This window comes from Pangasianodon hypophthalmus, chromosome 20, assembly GCF_027358585.1.
Source record: "Pangasianodon hypophthalmus isolate fPanHyp1 chromosome 20, fPanHyp1.pri, whole genome shotgun sequence".
NCBI lineage: Eukaryota > Metazoa > Chordata > Actinopteri > Siluriformes > Pangasiidae > Pangasianodon > Pangasianodon hypophthalmus.
This window is the reverse complement of record NC_069729.1, coordinates 17,601,798-17,625,227: the sequence shown is the minus strand read 5'-3', so window position 1 is coordinate 17,625,227 and position 23,430 is coordinate 17,601,798. Positions and strand designations below refer to the sequence as shown.

The 23,430-nt window shown below is 37.6% G+C and overlaps 1 protein-coding gene across 2 annotated transcripts in view; it reads left to right on the top strand.

The window, feature by feature from the left end:
• igsf21a (immunoglobin superfamily, member 21a) overlaps nt 1–23,430 on the top strand; it is a 250,689-nt gene that overhangs the window by 3,449 nt on the left and 223,810 nt on the right. Inside the window, exon 1 of one of the 2 annotated variants that reach the window (XM_026932425.3) lies at nt 1,037–1,444. The exons of the other annotated variant lie outside the window; for it this stretch is intronic. Within the exon in view, the coding sequence (XP_026788226.1) occupies nt 1,378–1,444 (67 nt within the window). The 5' untranslated portion in view covers nt 1,037–1,377. Of the gene's footprint in view, nt 1–1,036; nt 1,445–23,430 lie in introns of those variants that run through there. 2 annotated transcript variants of the gene reach the window in all.

Here is a 23,430-nt window from a genome sequence, read left to right as displayed (position 1 = left end):
ATTGTAAATATGAAGTACCAGGATGTTATAGCCCAAAATCTGGCTGTCTCTGTCAGGAGGTTACAACTCAGCCATCCGTACATGGACCTTTTACCGAGATGACGACCTCAACCATCCATTAAATACAAATCAGCACAGAACAGATTGCGAGACACAAAATCAATGTTGCATCTCAGTGAACCCTGAATCCTGTACATGAATCAAAATTTGTGAATATCCATGACAAAATGATACACACACACACTGTATGGCCAGATGTATGTGGAAACTTGACCAATCACACCCAAATGTGTTTCCAGGTTCCACTCTTCTGGGAAGGCTTTCCACTAGAGTTTGGAGCGTGGCTGTGGGGATTTGTACTCATTCAGCCACAAGAGCATCAGTGAGGTCAGGCGCTGATGTTGGTGAGGAGGTCTGGGGTGCAGATAATGTTCCAGTTCATCCCAAAGGTGTTCAGTGGGGTTGAGTTCAGGGCTCTGAGCAGACCACTCGAGTTCTTCCACTCCAACCTTGGCAAACCACATCTTTATGGATCTCACTTTGTGCACATCGTCATGCTGGAACATGTCTGGGCCTCATTATTCCAATGAAGAGAAATCTCAATGCTACAGCACACAAACACACCCTACACAATTGTGTGCTTTCAAATTTGTGGCAAGTTTGGAGAAGAACCACATATGGGTGTGATACAGGTGTCTACATACTTTTGACCATATAGTGTACAACTCAGAACTTGTCTGTCGTTACAGGAAGATGCTCAGGGGTGTTCTTCCAGTTAGGTTTTACTTCATCAAATATTGTGTTTAAACTTAGTAAAGTCTGACATGCTGGTTTTTTTTAGCTCTTCATGTGTAATTCATTTTAAATTCAAATTTGTGCAAATTTTCAGGAAGGGTGCCATTACTTGTGGAATGGATTGCATATTAGGAGCAGTAGGATCCTGTATTTCCTGTTATCCTGGGGAAGGGGGGGGGGAGAAAAGCTGAGCTCCTGAGGAGAGAGAGAGAGAGAGAGAGAGAGAGAGAGAGAGAGACTCATGAGCGCAGATTCTGAGCCGAATTTCTTTTTTAATCCCCGCCGCTCGACCGGGAGGGAGCTGTTTCTCTTCTCTGCATCATCTCTCCCGTTTTATCCTCCTCACCGTTCTTCATTCGCACATTATTTGAACTTGCCGTTTCTCCTTCTCTTCTGCTTCTCTTCTGCTTCTCTTCTCCACCCCTCCCCACCTCCCGGTTTAAGTTGGAGCGCGTGATGCGCGCTCGGGTTGCAGCCGTAGCCGCCCGCGCGCCTCTGGATCGGTGCAACGGAGCACGCGGACAGCAGCAGAGTCGGGCCGTGATGTAAAACGCCAATGGAGTTAGGGATTTATGACAGAACATGGGGAAGATGAGCGTCCTGTCGCTGTGGTTTCTCTTGTGCGCCGATCTGCTGGATTTAGCCTTCGGTGAGTGACTGATGTCCGTTTGTGTGTGTGTGTGTGTGTGTGTGTCTCTCTCTCTCTCTGTGTGTGTGTGCGCGCGCACATGGACGCGCACATGTGTGTGCATGTGTGCATTGTGTGTGTGTGTGTGTGTGTAATGGACGTGAAACAATTTCGCACCGACAGATTAAGTCAAGAAACAGAAACCAAACACACACACAGACACACACACAGCCTTATTTATTATTTCAGAATGAAACAAGACTGATGCATATGATGTTACTGGAAAGCAGGCGCCGTTCATGCAGCGTTATTAACGTTATATGACGTCTCATAGTGTGTGTATTCAACTTTACGCATTTGGAATCCCCGGCTATGCAGCAGGATTAGTATTCGTCGGAACGCGCTGTTTTGGTGTTTGTCTTGGCATTTGTGCGATCTTGGCACCGGGTACAGGCTGTGCTAGTGTGCTGGGAGAGATTTAAGATCAAGGAGATGGGAAAGCAATGCAACACTGCGTGCAGATTCTTCTCTTCTAACTATTGAGATCATTGCTTTATGTGTATGGTGGTGCGTTTTGCGCGTTTGGAGCATATTTGAGACTTTGCGCGCTGACACTGAGACACTACGACACTACGGATAAAATAGTATTTAGAGTCGAGTTTATTGGCAGCTTCATCGAGGACCAAACAATCTACACTCTCTCCAAATCTCATTTTCTACTTGCAAAACGTGAATTGTGCATTATGGAGTTTGTGCCGTCGGCGCTCTTCCTAGAACCCGCATGATATTTCCATTAGAATCCAACATGCTGGTCCAGATCATATACTCAGCTTGTCTTTTCCAAGTCACCTACAAGCCAACTGACAAACATACTGCAGTATATCCATATCTACAGACTCGATTTTATTCAAACTGGAAGCTTTTTTTTTTCTTTTTCGTGAACTTCCTCTGCGTAATTCCGAAATACGGAAACAGTCGATGAAGAATCGCGACTGCGCACGTGGGAAAGGAAAAAAAAAACCACTTCACTTTCCAAAATTACAGCCCTGTTCGTGTTAAACTAATGAGTGATTCAGGATCCGCACCTACACCCATGGCAAGCTTTCTCAAGAGAAATAATATCCAAAAAAAGACACTAGGAGGCATCAAAGCAGGCGAGAGAACTGTTGCCTGTCGATTAATCATTATTCTGAGCAGAATTAACAAATGTATGTGTATGTGTGTGTGTATATATATAATGTGTGTATGTGTGTGAGTGTCTAGACTGATGTCTTTTTGGAAACACATCCGTACATAGATATCGGACCCTACGATTGTGAAAAGCACACCTTCCTTCATACGTTCATTCCTCTTCCGCTTTATACTAGTCAAGGTCATGGTGGATCCCGAGACCATGCTTCCCTTTCCCGGGAAGACTGGGCGTGAGGCGGGAACTTTGATACACACCAGTCCATCACAGGACATCATGCACACACATTCACACACTCATTCACGCCTTTAGTGTAGCCAGACCACCTATCAGCAGGTTTTCGGGATGTGAGAGGAAAGTGGAGAACTCGGAAGAACAGCCATTTTTAATTAATTTCAAGCTTCAACTTTTCTTGTTCTGCTGGAAGATCTTTGTGCTTACAGTTAGCTAAATCTGAGAATGAAACAAACTTGAACGTTTGCAAACTTGAAATGAGTACAAATGTCAAGAAATAGAGTTAATAATATTATGTTTGTTTTCTTGTTATCTTATAATACGAAATACTAGACAGATTTGACTCTATTCAGCATATTTTTACTTGCTTTTTGGCAATTGAATGCACGAAATAAAGAGAAAAAGCATTTCAAATGTTAGCTGTCTTTGCTAGCATTAGGTCATTTTCATTCAATTTGCTACTTTTGTTATATATAACAAGACTTTATTAACCCTTTACACTCTGAGGATGCATGTGGAGGTCAAGATGTACATTCCTCACTCCTGTAATGTCACTGTAGTTACTGAATAACACGCGTTAAGATGGACAACAAAATACCAAACTAAGACTTTACAGAATTTATAAAACAGTAGTTACTCTCAAATGCTACGACTTTATGTTCTACCAGTAATTTAGGTTTCTATGTATTGTATATTAGATGGAATTTGTGTCTAAGCATTGTACTCTGATCTGAAATTTGCTGTCCCAAAGTCAAATGATAACTTTAGTGTAAAAAAAAAAAAAACAGGATAAAATGTCCTAATGGTGCTTCTTCAAGACCTCAGCCATCTAGAGCTTTCTACAGTGTACTCCTTTTAATAGAGTGAGGAAATGAGGAAATGAACTCATCAGTTGTTCGGAAGAGGCTTCTGCACTCAGAAACCGCACCCCATTTCATGCACGTGCTAGACCAGATTTAGCATTATAATCAGAAACATGTCAGCATTGAGTGGTTGATTATCGATTTGTTGTATCGAAATGATGATAATGTCGGAGCTCTATTAATATAATTGTATGATGTTGTGTTGCGTCGATGCACTACAGCTCACACAGATAGCGTACGAGAGGAAAACAATTCAGCAAGAGTGTCTTTGGAGATATGGAGATGCATTGGTGTGTGTGTGTGTGTGTGTGGATGTGGGTGTGTGTGAGTGTGTATTGTTGTCTAGAACTCTCATTAGACAATACAGTTGAACTTCTGATTCATTTGTGAAACGGCGGTTTTTTGTCTCGGTGCGAGACTCCTAATGCACGGCCATTAGATTTGTTCGGAGCCTGACTCATATGACTGGCAGCAATTTGCTAGTAATGTGCCGTAATGTTGTGTACTGTAAGCTTAGCAGTTAGAGTGCCAGTCAGATTACTGTTGAAAACTTGTCATGCAATCTTTGTGGCAAGTTGTTTAACACTTCCAGTCTATAAATAAGCAACTAAGTACGAAATAAAACACAATAGTGCATGTTGTTATAGGAAAATACTCAACGATGACAATGAAGAGGTTATCATTTTCCACGTCCAAAATGTTTTATTCTACTTAAACAGTACCAAGAATTACAATGTTTTATTTAATATTGAATGATTTGTTGTGCTTTTTATCCATTTATAGTTGCTGTGAAACAAGTTAGTTCCTCTTATCATTTAAGTCGTTCCTTCACCAGCCTCTCTTTTTTCTCTCTCTCGAAGTTAATGCAACAAAAATGCAACATGTCATGTTACCAAGAATCCATGTCAGAAAACCCAATGGGCTGTTACAAAGCGCTGACACTGGAGACTCCTTCCAAAATGTCCAAAATGCTAAAATATCTCTTCATAGAAAATGTCACCATATTACACCATATTGACCGATATTTTTTTAACCAGTTTATATCAATTGGGCTCCATACAAGCTGTTATGTTAGTTGTTACTATAAAGACGATTATGTGATAATAATCAGAACAAATGCGTCAGTGACTAATAAGACGTGACAATGTAGCAGTCCTGTCATTAATTTTTCTCTGCCGTTGTGTCTACCACCATTTATGGACAGTTAGTGTATCTCCAGATCACCACAGATGCTTCCCATGTAACGTGATCCCAACAACTCAGGGACTATGTCTCACCTCCAGCGTTCTGAGAGTTCTACAGGTTATCCTCCTACGCTCCAAATATTCCATTAACCACCCTGAATGAGATGAGAGGCTGCTTGGTCAAGTACACATCAGCAGCACTCATTACTACCATGAGACAACAGCATCAGCATCACCCCAAGTCATGATATCATTCATACACCTCAAGGTTATCTTGCCATCCCTTTTAAAAGCCAGAGTGATTTATGGGCACATCACCCTTAACGGTTTTAGCTTGCTATTTTTTCTCTTCATTATCTTAGCCCTAGTTGGTTGATGCCACTAACGTTAAAGTTCAAAAGTAAGTGAGGTTCCTAATAGAAGTGTAGCTATGCCGAGTGTAGCTTAAAGTCGACGTAGTGTTTTAAGTGATACAAGTCATTTAGAAGTCAGAGATAGAAACCAGAAATTGATTTTTTTCTACCAATAATACATTTCTCCAGACATTAAGAAAGCATAAATATATTTGATCAAAAATGATACAGAAATGTTTTTTTTTTTTTTTTTTTTTTTTTTTTTAAGGCTACTTTCTAGCCATGCCTTGCTGTCTGCTTGCAAATGAAGCCATGCTGTATAAGGAGCTAGTTTACCAAACATGATGGTAAAAAGTCAGTCTGCCTAAAGTTTTCTAAAACCTTCCTAGCTAAGTGTGATTGTCTTATGATTTGATCAAGTTTTACTGGTACACACATACACACAAGCCTAATCAATTCAGTCTGTAATCAGATACCAGCTGTGAAATTGTCCCCGATGCACCTACATACGTCATCACATCATCATGAAAACAGAGCTTACACACTCTGTACATTCAACATCAGGCAAAAGTTTAAGATGTTTAAATTAGCTGATTAAATGACTTTTAAATGCGGGTGTAATCCACTCATCTCAACGTTGGACATGCTTTTTGAGATGCTTTTCTGCTCACCACGGTTGTAAAGAGTGGTTATTTGTGTTACTGTAGCCTTCCTGTCAGCCAGTCGAACAAGTTTGCCCATTCTCCTCTGACCTCTGTCATGAACAAGACGTTTCATCCTTCAGAATTTATGCTCACTGGATGTTTTCTTGTTTTTCGCACTATTTCTGACTGGTGAGTGTGTGTGTGTGTGTGTGTGAAAATCCCAGGAGATCTGAAATACTCAAACCAACCCATCTAGGAGCAACAGCCAGTCAATGATGACGTGAACATTAACTGAAGCTCTTGACTTGTATCTGCATGATTTTATGGTTTGCGCTGCTGCCACCTGATTGGCTGATTTGTTAAAATCATTAATGAGCAGGTGTATATGTGTTTTTATTAATGAGTCTGGCATGTATCCTGTCAACCACAAGAACAAGTGTGAAAGTCATTTCAGGACAAGTAGCATAAGCATAGATTCTACAACATTTTTCCCCGTTTTTATTTACTTTGTTTAAATAGTCAGTTAGATTTGTATGTCTTGTCCCATCTAGTGCAATAATACATTTTTTACAATAACCTAACTTTGTACTTGCTCCAATAATTAATACAGTATATTAAATATAATTGTGGACATAACATCCAAACCATTTTCCCTCGAGTTTATGTGCTTGATGAAAGGAATAAAAATGTAAATGAGACTTTTTTTCTGCCTGCTGATTCTTTTCACAATACACCATGTACCACTTTTAAAGTAACATAATGTTCACTCGGTGTTCTTCCAACCACTCCACCCCCGCCTGCATTTCAATTATGATACTGTTTGTATCATTAGTCGTGTTTCTGTAGAACTTACACGCATTTCTAAAATTGTAGGAAGTTAATTCAACACTGACGATGTTAATGCTCAATTGCTCAGACCCGTGACATGCTAAGTGCTGCAGTGTGATGACTAACATCATCACATGCCTAAGTGTTATTATTCAAAACGAGAAGAAACTGAGAGAGAAGCAACTCATGCTCTGTCACTCTCTTGACATTGGTTGTCTGATGGATGGAAGGTTATGTGGGTTATGTGCTATCAACATGACATTTAAGCCTGGCATAAATCAGAAGCCCTTTGTATGGATGTTGGGGCATGTAAAGCTATTGTTGGTGCAGGAGAGAGCAAGATTTTCATCGTCTTACCGTTAGGGCTTGATTTGGGGTTTGAGTCATGAGGATGGCAACCTTGTTTTTCTTTTATATAACTATAAGATGAACAGGTTACGTACGATCAGTGCAAAGACTGTGTGTTTGTTTCTACCATAGTGCTGTTGACTATTCTGATTGGTCGGAACGTGTTGATTATTTATTTATTTATTTAATTAATTATTTATTCAATAACAGCAGCACAGACAGCCTCAAGACAAATATTTAAATGTTTTAATAAGCTATCATTTTATAGTAACAACTTGTATGGTGGATGCTCCATATAAACGGATCAAAAGTGTAGATAATCATCAATGTGGTGAATTTCTCATTACTTAGTATATATGGAAGGAGTCTCCAGTCTCAGCTCTTTGTGACAGTCAGAGCTAAAGCTGTAACTTTAACTTTTCCGACACAGGAACATCTTCAGGATGAAGGGTGTTGTGATTTCTCTGGGATGCGTTATTAAGTTCAAACTAAGGAGATGACACAGGAACTAAGTTGTTCACAGACGTTCCAAAGCAAAAGCCAGAGTTTCTATTGCAAGTAATCTGATTTAAAAAAAAATATAGTGCTATATGTATTGACAAGATTTTCTTGTGCAACTAGACTTTTGCCATCCTTCAGGGGCTGATGGTGGGTTCTCCGACATTTAAACCCTTCATCCTGAGTAAGTGCTTTATCCTGGTCAGAGTCACGGGGTGTGGTTGATCCATTGGCTATCCCGGGAACACTGGAAGGGATGTGGGAATGCACCCTGGATGGGATGCCAGTCCATCTCAAGGCAAGATGTACACACTCATTCACAACTAGGGGCAATTAGAGCAGCCAGTCTATCATGTTTTTTTGGGAGATGGGAGGAAACTGGAGAACCTGGAGGAAACCTACACCAGGATAATTCATTGCTTAGACCCTGGACGTCTAAGGCAACAAATATAAAAAAAAAAAAGACCATGCAGTAACGGAGCCAATGCCGAGAAATGCTGATCTCTTAGCGTTTTGCTGACTGATTCAGTCTGCGTATGATCTTGTGATTTTTAACAAGTGTGAACCATTATTATTTCCAATATTGATTTATGACACCAATTCCCTATGTCTCTCAGCCAGAGAGGGAAACAGGAAGCCTTATGAGTGAGTCATAGTGCCCCATGTGGATTCCCCCATTTCCCACTGTTGAGAGAGTTTCTCCTCAGCAGATCCATCATGATCAGGCCCACTGACTGCTCCAGAGACAGGTGTTGGCAATTCTAGCTGTAGATGCCGATAATCACTCACTGACCTTAGCTCTCCCTCCTGAGTCATACCTCAGATAGAGAGAGGAGGGGTGACCTTCCTCAGGATTTGTCACAAGAAAACCAAATTAGAGCTCAGTGTATTTGGATTTTGGATTTGGATTTAAACCTAAACTGGAAGGTTTTTTTTTTTTCTAACAAACAGAAAGAAAAAAGAAATCTTATATCTTCTTCCTGACCTGCTGACATGGATTTTAAACCGGATTTTTTTTCTAACCCTGCCACTACACTTGAATACATTGTTTTTTAAATCCTGCTTACGCAGTTCATATTTTTTGTTTGTAGCTGCCTAAAATATTTTTTATAAACAAATTCTGGTGATTCTAGTTCCCAATATACAAAGAAACTAGCAGTCTAATTTAAACCACCACAACCCAAAACAGGTGAATACTATGGCAAAATTTCCCCCCATTTTCTCCCTAATTTGATCTTGGTCAATTTCCACCCATCAGTTAGTTCTCCCCATCATACAACACCTACCAACCAGGGAGGGTGAAGGTTAAGATGTGCTTTCTCAGACATGTAAAGCCATTGCTGCTCGTGCTGGCCAGAATAACACAATCAGAAGAAGGAGCTATCCGCCCTCTTCCACATACATGAGCTCACAGATGGCCATGATTGGCTAGTCTCAACTGTTAGTCACTTTGGATGAAAGCGTCAGCAAAAATAAGCAAAACGTAAACGTACATGTAGTCTCAGCCAGACGTCCTGTAAACCTAGGACGTCCTGTGAAAACAGAATATTTAAAGGAAATCATCCTGAATATTATGCAAATGTTTATTCTTGGCTGACTTTCAATGCTCCTAATTTGCAGTTAATGAAAGTAATAGTTTTATCAATGATACTAGATTCGACTAGTTCTACAGAATGCCTCCTGGACTACTTTCCTTTTAGTATGTAATTTCTACAGTGCTGTTCTTTCTCTTTTGCCTCTTTGATTTCAGTGGTTATTGAATTGTATGCTGTATTCATCCAAGACAGATTTAGAAAAGGAAACACCCCTGAGGATATAGATGCAGACAGCCTACGTGCTTTGTCTCCACTTCTCTTTTAAATCTCTTTGAGTCCTCTGATTTTCTGGCCTCAGCTGTAAATGAAGCTTCAGGGACTTGGCCCTGGGAAGGTGACTCGAGCTCAAGGTTTCAAAGTCAGTATTCATTTGGAGAACTGTGGCCTCTTAAAGCCACAAATGAGGACAGATGCGGTGGGATCAGCATGCTGACATGCCCCTCTCTCCCTAATGCGTTGTCTTATGGAGGAGAAAAGGCCGTTCCTGCTAGCATCATCAGGTAATATCGGTTATGGGTCTGAAGAGAGCTGTGTCTTGCATGTCAAAGTGTTTGACATGCGTTTGGGGAAAAAAGCAATGTATACAGAACAGCTATAAAAGTGGCCTTTATGTGTAATGCCTTTGTGGGAATTTGTGCTTAAGACTCATAAGGTTGTTGCCTTGCTGGAAAATAGTGATGTTGTCATCTGAGTGTGTGTGTGTGTGTGTGTGTGTGTGGGAGGGGGACATTATGTCCTGTATTATCTCTTTGTCCTTTGAGCTATTGGCTTACGTACTGTCATCCAAGGGGAACGACAGCATTAGTATGTTATCGGCAAGCGCAGACGATGAAGCCAAGTCATAACATACGGTCAAGGACGGCATGGCACTAAAAGGGAGCCACAAATGCAATTTATTCTGCTTTTGTTTTCATCATTGCTGTGTATCGCCAATTGAGGCGCTCATTAGAGAATGAACTAAGACACAGCGTTCTGGCAAGACATTAACGCTCTATGTTTGAGACAAATGAAAATCACAAAGGAACATGAAGGATTTCTGTTTATTTATAGTGCTTGTGTAAAAGTGTCCTTTGGAACGACTCTGAGTGTTTGAGCCTGCACTGACTCAAAATAGTTGTAGGTGTAGTATCTGTTATATCTGTTTCATGCTGCAAATAGTCATATCTGTATCTGTGTTTGTAAACTGGAACTGTTTTTTTTTTTTTTAGATAGGAACTCTATCACTATGCCCCAGGAAGCACTGAAAAATAAGTTAAAAAAAAAATGAAAAAAAAAAAACAGAGGTTGAAATGGCATCACTGTCAATATGGTGTGTGAATTCTGCCTCATTTACTTGGTTGTAATTCCCAAAATATAAACAAACTAGTAGCCTGATTTAAACTACCACTACCCTGACCAGGCAGTTACTAAGGATGAATAAATGGAAGTTGAAAATTCATCATGCAGCAGCTCATGTTCAAGTGAGCATCATGAGCTTCATATCGGACTACTCATCAACAAGTAAAAAACCTCCCACTCGTGTGATTTATTTATTTATTTATTTTTTTACTTGTGTCCCATGGGGTCCCAGTCTGATCCACACCTCTAGTCTTCTGGCACTCTTTCTAAAAAAAAAAAAAAAGAAAACTAAACCAAAATAATTTTTAAAAAATAGGCCATCTTCTATTCATATCTGTATTTTTATCATTTGTTCATTCTGAATAATATATACATATTCTGTTGTATCCCTATCTCATATCTTCTTCGATTTTCTAGACAGTCATGTTAATCATCTCAGGGATAGTAGCATGATAATAGAGTGAGGGATGTCAGTATTGAGGGCTGTAGTTCTGTAGAAAAAAAAAATCCATCACTGCAGATTCTACAGAACTACAGCCCTCAATACTGACATCCCTCCCTCTATTATCATGCTACTATCCCTGAGATGATTTACATGACTGTCTAGAAAATCAAAGGTATGACGGCTATTTGTTTAATCGCTACAATAGTGTGGCATCATTACGCCTCTCCAAATCAAACGTCTGCTCTAACAACCCTCCATCATCAGTCCATCACTGTGTCTTTCATGTTTTAGTCAATAGCCCTCAGCTCCTTTTTTTGAAAATGGAAGGCTGGATGACATGCGATGAGTTAAGATTGTAGAGAGCAGGAACCACCCGAGCACTCCAGCCACTTGGCTCGTCATTACGGCTTTGAATGCTCTGATTTCCTCAGACGAATCGTCTCAGAAGAGCTTCTCATTCACTTAGATTTGCCTGCATGCTATTTTCCCGGGCCTTGATTCAGATTCTGTACAGCAGACAGTTCTGATAAACAGCATCATGTTCCACGTGTATGGAATAAAACACAGTGGCGTGTGCTGTTACAGAAAACTACTATATCACAGCAATTTCCTTTAAATTTTTTTTTTTTATTAAAAATAAAGCATGCCACATTGTATCTTTTATCCATTTATAGTTACATTTAATGTTGTGGAATGTCTGTGAAACAGGCTAGTTCCTGTTATCACTTCATAGCACATTGTAGCAGCTATAAACGGTCGTGTCCGTCACCAGCTTCTCTTTTTTCTCTCATATGAAGTTAAGATAAAAAAAAAAAAATTCACCATATCAACAACTACACACTTTAAAAAAAATGTTTATATGAAGCGTCAACCATACAAATCCATGTGAATTAGCTGTTACTACAGAAACGATAATGTATTAGAACAAGTGCATTGATATAAATCTGTGATTTGAATTACATCCAGAACTGCTGTCAGAGCTGCAGGTATAGAAAATTAATCAACACCTGCTGTCCAAGCAGAATCCAACAGTGCTGTGGTATAAATACAGGTACCTTAATACAAGATACAAGTGACTTATCTCTTGCTAGCACGAGCTCAGCGTGAAATCTGACACTTTATTATAACGTCTGCTTTAATAATTAAACCCCACACAGCCCACATTTTTGTTTTACCTAAAATCTGGTTTGACTCCTTGTGACATTCCGACTCCGCACAACTGAGCATGTCACATATTTGTGTGTAATGGGACAGATTCTGTGTGTTATGGTGTCTCTGAAACAAGCAGGATGTCTCCCCTTCTGTATAATGAACAGAATGTTTACGCCAAAACAGACGCTCAAAAAGATGCATGGATGTGCTCTTTTGGAAATAACAGACTATCAGAATGCTGATGACACTCTGTGTGTGTGTGTGTGTTTTCACATTCTCAGCATCGGCACATGGCATAAAAACGTGATTTTTTTTATCTCACTGAAAATAGTGAGATTGGTGGGTGACAACTGGGAACTGGGAAGTGAGATTTCTTTAGGCACAGTATAGACATGTGCAGTATCAGACTACACTAACCATTGCATGTAACCCTGTGTTCACACTAGCAAGTCACAAGTGTTTGTACCACGTGTAGTTTGTCCCTTGTGTGTGTATAGCGACTGCTACTGTCTGATTTTATTTTACTTTTTTTTTTTTTTTTTAATTCCAATGACAAACGATAGTAGCCAAAATGTAAACACTAATCATTGGCAGATTAGCAAAGCAAGCTATCTTTACTAGCTATGTACACACATCATCCAGTCAACCAACATGAATGGTTGTCTATGGCTTTGCCGCATGTAGGGTAATATATTTAGGCACAGTATGTGTATATATATATATATATATATATATATATATATATATATATATATATATATATATATGTATGTATATATATGTATGTATGTCGGCTATATATATATATATAGTGTATAGTATATATAAGTGGTGATGAATCAGAATTGACCATTAAGCCATATGCAAGTTACGCTTTCGGTCTTCCACTAGCTTTTTTCCTTGCTTTTTTGTACATGCATTAATGATACTGCAACATTTTAGACATATTTTTTGCATCTGGGACAACTTGTATCTCTCAGCCACTCACATTTAATAAGCATTTTCTTTCACTTGTATTTTCAGTAACATTTGAGCCATCGATTAATCAGTTTGTCATTGTGTAATTGTCAACTTGATTAGCAAAGTACTACTCAAAATACTACACTTGACTAAAAAACACAGGCTCATACTTCATCTTCTGTTAAAATATGTGTAGCACTCTGACTCATTTACCTCACAGAGCAAACTATTGATCATAAGAACCAGAGAGTTTGTTTGTCTGCGCCGAACAAAGCCACAGGTGGCAATACTTTAATCTTAGAGAAAACAGAGGCGATATTTCAGTTTGCCTGGCACGTCCGTTTTCTCCCCAGCAGCTTTGTGAGAGCAAGAAAGAGAAGTCGGCTCAGCGTGTCGGCTACAGCTGTCAGAACCATTCTCACTGCTGGAATTTTATGTATTTTTAAATATAATCCACACTCGATGTACAAATGTTTTAGAAACTATGTTCTGTATTTAATCATCCAATGTACAGCTATTTAAACATGCATCACATATACTAAACGTCTTATTCAAAGGATTCCTGTGTCTATGGGTGTATATGTATACAATCTTTATCTTATATGTCTGTAGTTGAATTTCAGATTTTTTTTAATTTTCTTTCTAAAAATTCAGTTTTGTCGAGAGACTTTTGTATTTTTATTATGTAACGTTCAATACTACTGTAGTGATAGATCACATTGCTGAGATAAAATATCATCGAGACTGCGTGGGACCAACCTGTTAGCCAATTTCCTTAGAAATTAGTACAACTTTTGGTAGAGTTAAGAATTTTATTCAGTTTGTAGAATTGATTCCGTTTTAAACTGAATTGTAATTTGATTTCATTTTTGTCTAAATTATTTAAAAAAAACCTGTATTTGTAAACATGTTTTATTTCTAAAAATGAAGCATTAACTGTGTTATTAAATTGATGTTGCTGTCAAGCAAAAATAATTGCATCTGTAATCTATATATCTGTTAAATATTTTCTTTTTTCTTTGTTGTTGTTTTTTTTTTTTAAATTCTTGGATTTGTGTTTAATTAATAATAGTTGTCATGTCACCATCAGCCACACTTAAAAGCACACACTCCATTTCCCAAGATCCTTAGCCGGCTAATGAACTACAGACCGCATCACCTGGTTTGTCACATGACTTCTATCCTCTTTGTTATCCCCGGATTATTAATCATACTCACCTGTTCCCAATCACACTGATGCCTTTAAATAACACGGATGTTCTCCTGTCCAGTGCGAAGTCTTGCTCTCGCGTTTTGTCAATGACAAGGCTGAGACTTTTGTTCTGATTTTCTGCTTATGGCTCAGTTCTGTATAGTTTGAGTTTGCCCTTGCCTAGTGTACGGTATTTGAGATTGATTCATTCTCTGGGTTGTCTGCTTTGATATTTTAATAAACCTGCATTTGCATCTAAAGCCTGTGCGACCTCCTGAAAGTAAAACTGAATGTAGTTAAATATTCAAACAAATAAGAATAATATTATAGTCCATTTATTATTTGTGTACAATGTATTTCTGTTGTACCTATGTCTTTGGCTGCTGTGTGTCCATATAGTCAGCTACAGGTGTGTGTGTGTGTGTGTGTGTGTGTGTGTGTATATATATCTATATCTATCTATCTATCTATCTATATATATATATATATATATATGTATATATATATATATATATATATACATATATATACATATATATATATATATATATATATATATATATATATATAAAATCACATGGAGTGTAGCACTACTGTCTGTGCATTACCTAGGATTCTCTAAACAAGGAAATTGAGGAAAAAAAGTGAGAGACATCAGGTAGTAAGTAGATTTGGATGCACGGACATATACATCATCCAAAATTCATAAAAAAACATTTCCCTGGCACAACAGAAATGCATTATTGTCGAGAGCGATTGCGAGTCTGAATTTCAATGTTGCCACAGCCATCCTCATGTATGCAGAAGAGGGCGGATAGAGTTTTCCTCTGACTGTAACTGAAAGATACAGTTCGCTGGCTTGACGTGTCTCTGAGGAAGCATGTGTTAGCCTTCACCCTCCCCAGTTGGTAGCTGTCATGAAAGGAGAGAGAGATAAAAGAAAGCTGGCTGGTGGGTGGGAATTGGCAGGTGATGAAATTGGAGAGAAAATGAGGGGAAATAATAAATAAATAAATATTATTAATTAATGCGATGTGCAGATATTCAATACCAACATGCAGTACAATATTTTTTATCACCAGTTATGCTCAGTTACAGGCTAAGGTTGATTTTTAAACATTTTTTAAGCCCAGTTATTGTGATGTGAATACCTGTGACAGAAATATCACAACTAAAATGCAACTTTTAATGGTTTTTTTTTTTTCTCTCTTTTTTTCGTGCTTTACGAGAAGCAGCCCATAGATCCCCTATCGTAACACGCAATGTGGCAGTGGATGTCTCATGAAATTACCAGGATTCCATGTGCCATGTTGTGTTTGCATGCAGTGTCATGCCTAGTGTCTGAGCTTCCAGTTGCATCCCAGTGCAAACATCTCTAGTCTCTGCTAAATTTCGCCTGCACCCACACAGCCTCACAATCACTGCCCCATACATCATCCCTGATACGGCATCTGGACGACAAGCGTTTGTTTGTTTGCTTGGGTTGATACTTATCTTGTAAGTACCGATGACTCAGAGGGCCCTCAGTGACTCTAATTTACCAGGAGAGCCTTGACAGGACTATCCGCATAATAAATTATCCGGAGCTGAGGAGTCAGTGCTGTCCAGAGCTTTTGGAGTAGAATTGTGAAAATACTTCCTTTTTGGCAATAAATAAAGTGCAGATCTTAAGTTTGGTTGATGCAATATGATGTTCAGCTACATCGTGTCCTCCTTAATGAATATAAATATGAGAGTAATTTGCAAGTAGACGTGTCAGCTTCTGTTTTTAAAAGTTGAAACAAGGAAAATTTAGCAGGAACAGAAGTTAGAACCTAGCGAAACTGGCTAACTTCCAGGAGAACAAGTGGTCATGTGTTTACTTTTCCAGAGACACAAATTTTGGGAAGTGGCCCCATGAGAGCACCAACAGCCAAAAAATGGAGTTTTACAACCCAACCACCTGGACTTTATGTAAATAAACCTCCATTTTTAGAAGAGCAATGGTGCAATTTTCTCTAGCATCTATCAAAATGATGATACAGCACATGAAAATAAGGACAGTTGCCCAGACGCACAGCTATTTCCTGTATAAACTCTTAAAAATTGTGCAAACCTGCACCCTTAATGGTAAAGGATAAAGATAAACGAATTATGAAAGAAATGCATTGCTTAAGATATTAATAATATATAGCATTTGGAAAAGTAACACTTTATATATTTTTTTATATTTTTATATTTAAACTTTACTTCATTATTGGTGACATTATTATTATTATTATTATTATTATTATTATTATTATTATTATTAAGCATGTTACTCAAGGTGAAATCATGATTTTCTAGCTATTATATCCTGCAGTATTTATAATATTGCTGCAGTGGAATATGTGGATCCTGAAGCATTGCTTAGGAGTGCTTTTCAGGTTCAAGACTATTTTAGATCATGAACTTTGAAAGGTTCTAATGAATTGAGGGGGGAAAAAAGGCTTTTTCAGGCTTGAAGAGACCAATTTTTAAACCATTCTTGCTCTTTCCATTTTCAGACAGCCTAATTTGTTAGGATTTAAGAAGTCAGAATAGCGCGTAAATCCTCCTTTACCTGTGGTTTAGGCATTACGTTTGAAAGTGGCATACAAAAGCCTCATCTGGGAATACGGCGGAATTAAAGCGAGGTCCAGCATAATTAGTACTAAACATTTGTACATACAAAGAATTCAGGCTATAATACGGAATTCCTTTCAGGGATAAATTCTTAATATGGTGTGGTATGATGGCTCTTTTCTATCCTTTCGCTGTAGTTAAGCAGTTAAAGTGGTGCGTCTCTCGAGAGGATTCAGTATTGATCATAATCTTTCATTGTATTCAGGGTTAATTCAGAGGTCGTAGTGCAGAGCTGTGATGTTTAATGAAGCTCTGATTGTTCTCTGTCGACTTATTGTGCTCTGAACACACTCTTATGCACGTAATGTATATACTTATGTACGTACTTATGTACGTATATTGCTTCATACATGCTTTTAATGGGATTGTCAAAGTATAATAAAGTATATCATTTAGCTAGTTCAGTATTGCCTCAATGCACATAGTAATGGAAATGAAATATAACAGTTTGATATGGAATAAAAGCAATGCATGATGGCTTGGCAAAATATAAAGAAAGATAAAGAAAGAAAATCTTAACTTTTTAGTTTTTTGATCTTTACTGATACTATGTTCAATATTCAGGTTCGATACGATTTTAATTTCTGATGTGATGTTTCAGTTTCATTTTCAATATTTAACGTATTCACCACTTCCTGCATTTTGTAGTGTTCCGACCACTTAATTGAGATATGTCATGAATCTACATCAAAATAGCCCATAATATTGAAGTAAAAGGGAAAAAAAAACATCATTTTTCCAGTTTGATGCTTCCAACACCATGCTTCACTGTGTCTCCACTGTTTTTTTAGTTTCTTCCAATCATTTCATTAATTTTTCCTAATTGGCAAACAATAACAACTAAATTCTTAAATGATTACATAGCAGTGGCCAAGAAACTTTTTTTCTAATAAAAAAAGAAGTGGGACTTGCTGGCAAAATAAGACATTTTGGTCCAAAAAAAATTATCACACCTTCATGTTTTGAGTTCTGTGAAAATGATTAGTAATTATTAGAACATTATAGTTGTTTAATTTGTTCCATTAATGTAAGTAAATTAGGTTGAAGAAAAACACTTTGCATATCCAATTTGGAAATAAAAATATTTTCTAGCAGCATGTGTTAAATATGGAATAACCCCAGTGCTTCATGACCCCATGCGAAACAAATCACATCGAAATGGGGTTAAGGATGTTACTTGTTGTTTGTTTAAATTCTCAGATAGACATTTCAAACACCTGAACTGACAGCTAAGTTCTGAAAAAAAACCAAAAAAAACATGTGAAGTGGTTTGAGCGTGGGTGGATGTACAGCCTAACCTCCTCCTACTCCTATCTCTCTATATATCTATATATCTATATGTGTATATATATATATATATATATATATATATATATATATATATATATATATATATATATATACAGTGTGTGTGTGTGTGTGTGTGTATGTATGTATATGTATATACACGAGACAGCAAATAATGGAAGACACCTTGGAGAGTGTTGTGTATCAGATGCCACTTGGTTTCAAACATACAATTATTCCTTTTTTTCACAGTATTGAAACTGTTACATCATTATTTTCTATCTTAATGAAGTAATAATAATAATAATACATTACATTCCACACTAATAGACATAGGAGAAGAACAAAGAGCTATGATATAAATATTTCAGCTATGAAGGGAATTGTATGAAATTAGTAATTAACTCATTAACTATACCTTCTTATCCATGCCCATTCACTCAAAGCCCCGCCTCCTAGAATGCACATCAACCATTGGCCTTCATCCACATTAGATCAGCAGGCAGCTAGCTACCTTTCCATTATCTCGTTTTACTTCACAGGTTACGTTATAGTTCACCATAAACACGCCAAATCCTGTCATGCCAAATAACATACTTGTTTGTCGTTGCAGTCCTTGATCCAAAAACGGATTCCCCCTTCACATGTGCTTAAGTTTTTGTTTCTCTTCTGCTCATGTCTCCGCCCCCTAGTCCTGTCATTTGTTTCATCCCTGATTGTGTTCACCTGTTCTGTGTTACCTCATTTATTTATTGTTTGGTTTGTCCACTTGTACCGTAGGGTTTTCTGGTTTCAATTCTCGTCTGTTCTTCTATTTATGATCATGGATTATTCTAGTTTATTGTTGCCTATCTGGTTTTTGACCCCACATTGGATAATGCTTCTTGTTTGGCCTTAAATAAAACACACGCTATGCACTCACACTTGGATGCTGTCTCATTTGCCCACAAGTTCTTTTTTTTTTTTTAAATAAAATTAAAATGTCATTATTAAAAATGGGACATGGGGTGACGTACTCTTAGGGGCGTGTCTGTAATGCCTCTGTGTTTTGTGCGATACACCTGCCTTGATCACGCTCTTTCAACAAAGATGTTTAATCAATATCTGTACATCATTTGTAAATGTAAGAATGGTACAAATACTCAGCATTGCACTTTTAATGGGAAGCCAGTCCCTGTGTATTGAAGCGTTACCTTCCTGTTCCCTCCTTCCTTCCACGTCTGGACTGCACTCACAGCAAGTGAGAATAGATATTGGCATGGATGGATCTTTAAATTGCACTAATCACTGGCCTACGGCACTGTGCCCCATTTAACAGTTCCATCAAATGATTATAAAAGAGAAATCCTCAAGAAAATGGCGTACAGTTTGAATAAAATTGTAAGTATGTCCCATGGTGTTAGCATTTATCATATATTTGATTCTGATTAATGTCAGCTTTAGTTGGTTCACTTTAAGAGATATTCAGCTTCATCTATGTATAAGAAGCACCAAAGCCTTGGGTTGGACAGAAGAGTTTGAACACAAAAATGAAGGAAATGATTCATGAAGTAACAAATAAAACATGAAAATAATTAAAAACAGGGTTGTGTGATGCAGCCCAACAAGAAACCAGGAGGCCATTACTACCCCAAAGTCGCTTATTTTCCAATTACAGCCTGTCCTGAAGTTTTTTATTCATTATATTATACCACAGCACATCACCAATGATTTAAATTTAATTTATTAAACATTGACACATCATATATTTAACCATGTATAGTTATATTTAATGTTGTGGAACCTGTGCTGAAACAAGAAAGTTCCTGTTATGACTTATGTTATAGCATATGTCTTCTCTGTCTTGAAGTTAATGAGACAAAAAAAATGGAGTTTGTTGTGTTACTGAGAACCCGCAAAGCACAAACTCCTCTTTCCTGAAGACTTTGCCATGTTTGGAAACAGTTAGAAAGTGTTGACACTGGAGACTCCTTCTATAAGTGTATAATAAACACAGAAAACGTCATCGTGTCAACGAAGCAGCTTCCAACCAATCAGAATCAAGCATTCAACAAAAGCTGTGATGTAATGATTTATTAACTGTATAACCATTTAGCTTAAACTGATGCTTCTTCTGTCTTGTTTGTGTGTGTGTTTTTGTGAGTGTCTGTGTGTGTTTCTTTCATCTAACACATATTGACAGTATTGGCAGCTTTTCTTTTCTCCTGTGTGTTGCTCTTGGAGCTGTAGTTTTTTTTTTTTTGTTGTTGGTCCTAGCCTCTATGTGTATATGAGACCGCAATCAACCTTGACTTGATCATTTTCTCATCGCTCTTGAAGTGATGGTTGCTATGTTCTATATAGGTTCTGCTCAATTTGCCAGGACTGATAGCAGTGTGGAAAGTCAGCTTTCATGTCTGTAGCTTGTGCACTGCGATGATCACAAAGAACTCCAAATCCACTTATTACAGTAATTTCAGGGAGACCAATACGGGGGGACATGAGTATAAAGCACACTCTCAGGTTGTATTGAGGATTTTCACACTCGCTCAGTCTTGCTATACATCCTGAGCAATGGACTGCAAAAGATTTGCCCATTTGAGGAAAATAAAATCTGTCTGTAGTGTTGATTTTGTGTATTGTGCTCACCAAGACAGTTCCATGTGCCCTTATCAATACATGTGGTTTTTTTTTTTTTTTTTTTTTTTTTGCTCGATCAGGAAAGCAATACTGCATAGCAGAATGCACAAGAGTTCTTTTCTGAAAAGTCTGTTTGCCCAAAGAAGAAGGGAAGGGCTGATTGAAAAATTAAGAATTAAATGAAATAGATGTTTCATTTTTAATTTGATACTGATATCACAGGCTCATTGTGTTGTGTGTTTATGTGCAGTATCAATATCAACATCACACACGTTCACCATAAAATACAGTGAATCACTGGATTGGATCAGAAAATATATCAATGTCAGATTTGACAGAAGGAAGGAAGGATGTAAGGAAGGAAAACCACCTAGTATTTCAGTCTAACTTTAGGCACAAAGGAAGGAAGGAAGGAAGGAAGGAAGGAAGAGATAAGAATTGAAGGAATGAAGAGATCAGATAGGACGGAAGGGTGGAAATGATCGGTACTGAAGGAAATAAGGAATCAGATTTGAAGGAAGAGATCATTTGAAGGAAGGCAGAGATTGAATGTAAAGGAAGGGAGGAAAGAAGGAAGGGATTGGATTTGAAGGAAGGAAGAGATCAGATAGGAAGGAAGGGTGGAAGTGATCGGATCTGAAGGAAAGAAGGAAGGAAAGAAGGAAAGAAAAGATCAGATAGGAAGGAAGGGAGGAAGTGATTGAATCTGAAGGAAAGAAGGAAGGTGTCAGAGTTGAAGACATGAAGAGATCAAATTTGAAACAAGAAAGGAAGGAATCAGATTTGAAGGAATGAAGAGATCATTTGAAGGAAGGCCAAGCTTGAATAGGAAGGAAGGAAGGAAGGAAGGAAGGGATTGGATTTGAAAGAATGAAGAGATCATTTGAAGAAAGGAATAGATTGAATTTATGCAAAGAAGGAAGGAAGTATCAGATATGGAGGAAGGAAGGAAGGAAGGAAGGAAAAACACCTATACCTAATATTTGAAAGTCAGTCTGATTTTAGGCGCAATGGAAGGACGGATGTGGCCAGATATGAAGGAAGGAAGGAAGGAAGGAAGGATGGAAGGAGTCCTCTGAGTGATGTGAAAGTGTCAGGGCAGTACTGGGGTATTAAGAGTATAAAGTATAAAGTGAAATAAAATTACAAGATAGATGGCTTTTAAATATGGGGGAAAAATCTCTTAGATTTTATTAACATGTTCACATCAGTACAGCTCCATATTCATGAGGAATTGTTGCCTGAAAGTTGTAGGACCCAGGGGAAAAGTCCAGAGTGTTTAAAGCTCCTTTAATGTAAATAATGCACAGGATCTCTGGTGTTTATGCCCCCCTGTCTCTCTCTCTCTCTCTCTCTCTCTCTCTCTCTCACACTCTCTCTCTCTCTCTCTCTCTGTGCATCTGTACTCGCTTTATTCACAGTGATGAGAGAATGGAGGAGGCAGATGTCCCTGGCCTTTGGAACTTAGCCGACGAGCATTGCTTTATAGTCACACAAGTGCAAAACACTTCGCACCTTCACTTTCTCTTTTTGTTCAGCTGGAAGTTGTTGTATTTTTATTAATATACTGATATGCTGCCAGTATACACACACCCACACCCATATATATATATATATATATATATATATATATATATATATATATATATATATGTATATATATATATATATATATATATATATATATATATATATATATACAGTACTGTGCAAAAGTCTTAGGCACATGCAAAGAAATGCTGTAGAGCAAAGATGCCATCATAAAACATTAAAAAATACTATAAAAAGCAGTAAACACTAATAAATGAAACAAAGTCAATATTTGGTGTGACGACCCTTTGCTTTAAACAAAAATAGTAGTCTCAGGTACAATTAGTGCAGTTTTATAAGGAAATGAGCTGTAAGTGTTACTGAGCATCTTGCAGAAGCAGCCACAGGTCTTCTGGAGACTCTGACTGTTGCATTGCATCTATTTTTGCATCAAAACCCAGCAGGCTTCATTATGTTTTCTGTCTGAAAAGTGTCTCTTATGTAATATGCTGCTTTCTTACTGACCTACAAACATTTAACATTTAATTTTGTGCTGGAAAACTAATGTTTGGAAATCTAAGATGTTTTTTGTACTGACTTGATAATGTAGAAGTCATGAAGTAAAAATCTATAACAGTGTTTATATATATATATATATATATATATATATATATATATATATATATATATATATATATACGTATATACATACATACATATATATACATATGTATTATGTGTGTGTGTGTGTATACAGTATAAAAATATTTTTAAGTTCTTTCTTTCTTTTTAGTTCTTTTTCAGAATATTTGTAATCCAGACATTTATTTGTGTAATTCTAAATTATTATGAGGGAAGGAAGGAAGGAAGGAAGGAAAGAGGGAAGGAAAGAAGAGATCACATTTGAAATAAGGGAGAGATTGGATTTGAAGGAAGGATTGAACAGATCAGATTTGAAAGAAAGGAAGAAAGGTCAAATCTGAAGGAAGGAAGCAAGGAAGGAAGGAAGGGATTGGATTTGAAGGAAGGAAGAGATCAAACTTGAATGAAGAAATGAAGGAAGAGCTCAGATTTGAAGCAAGGAATGAAGAACAGAAGGAAGTTA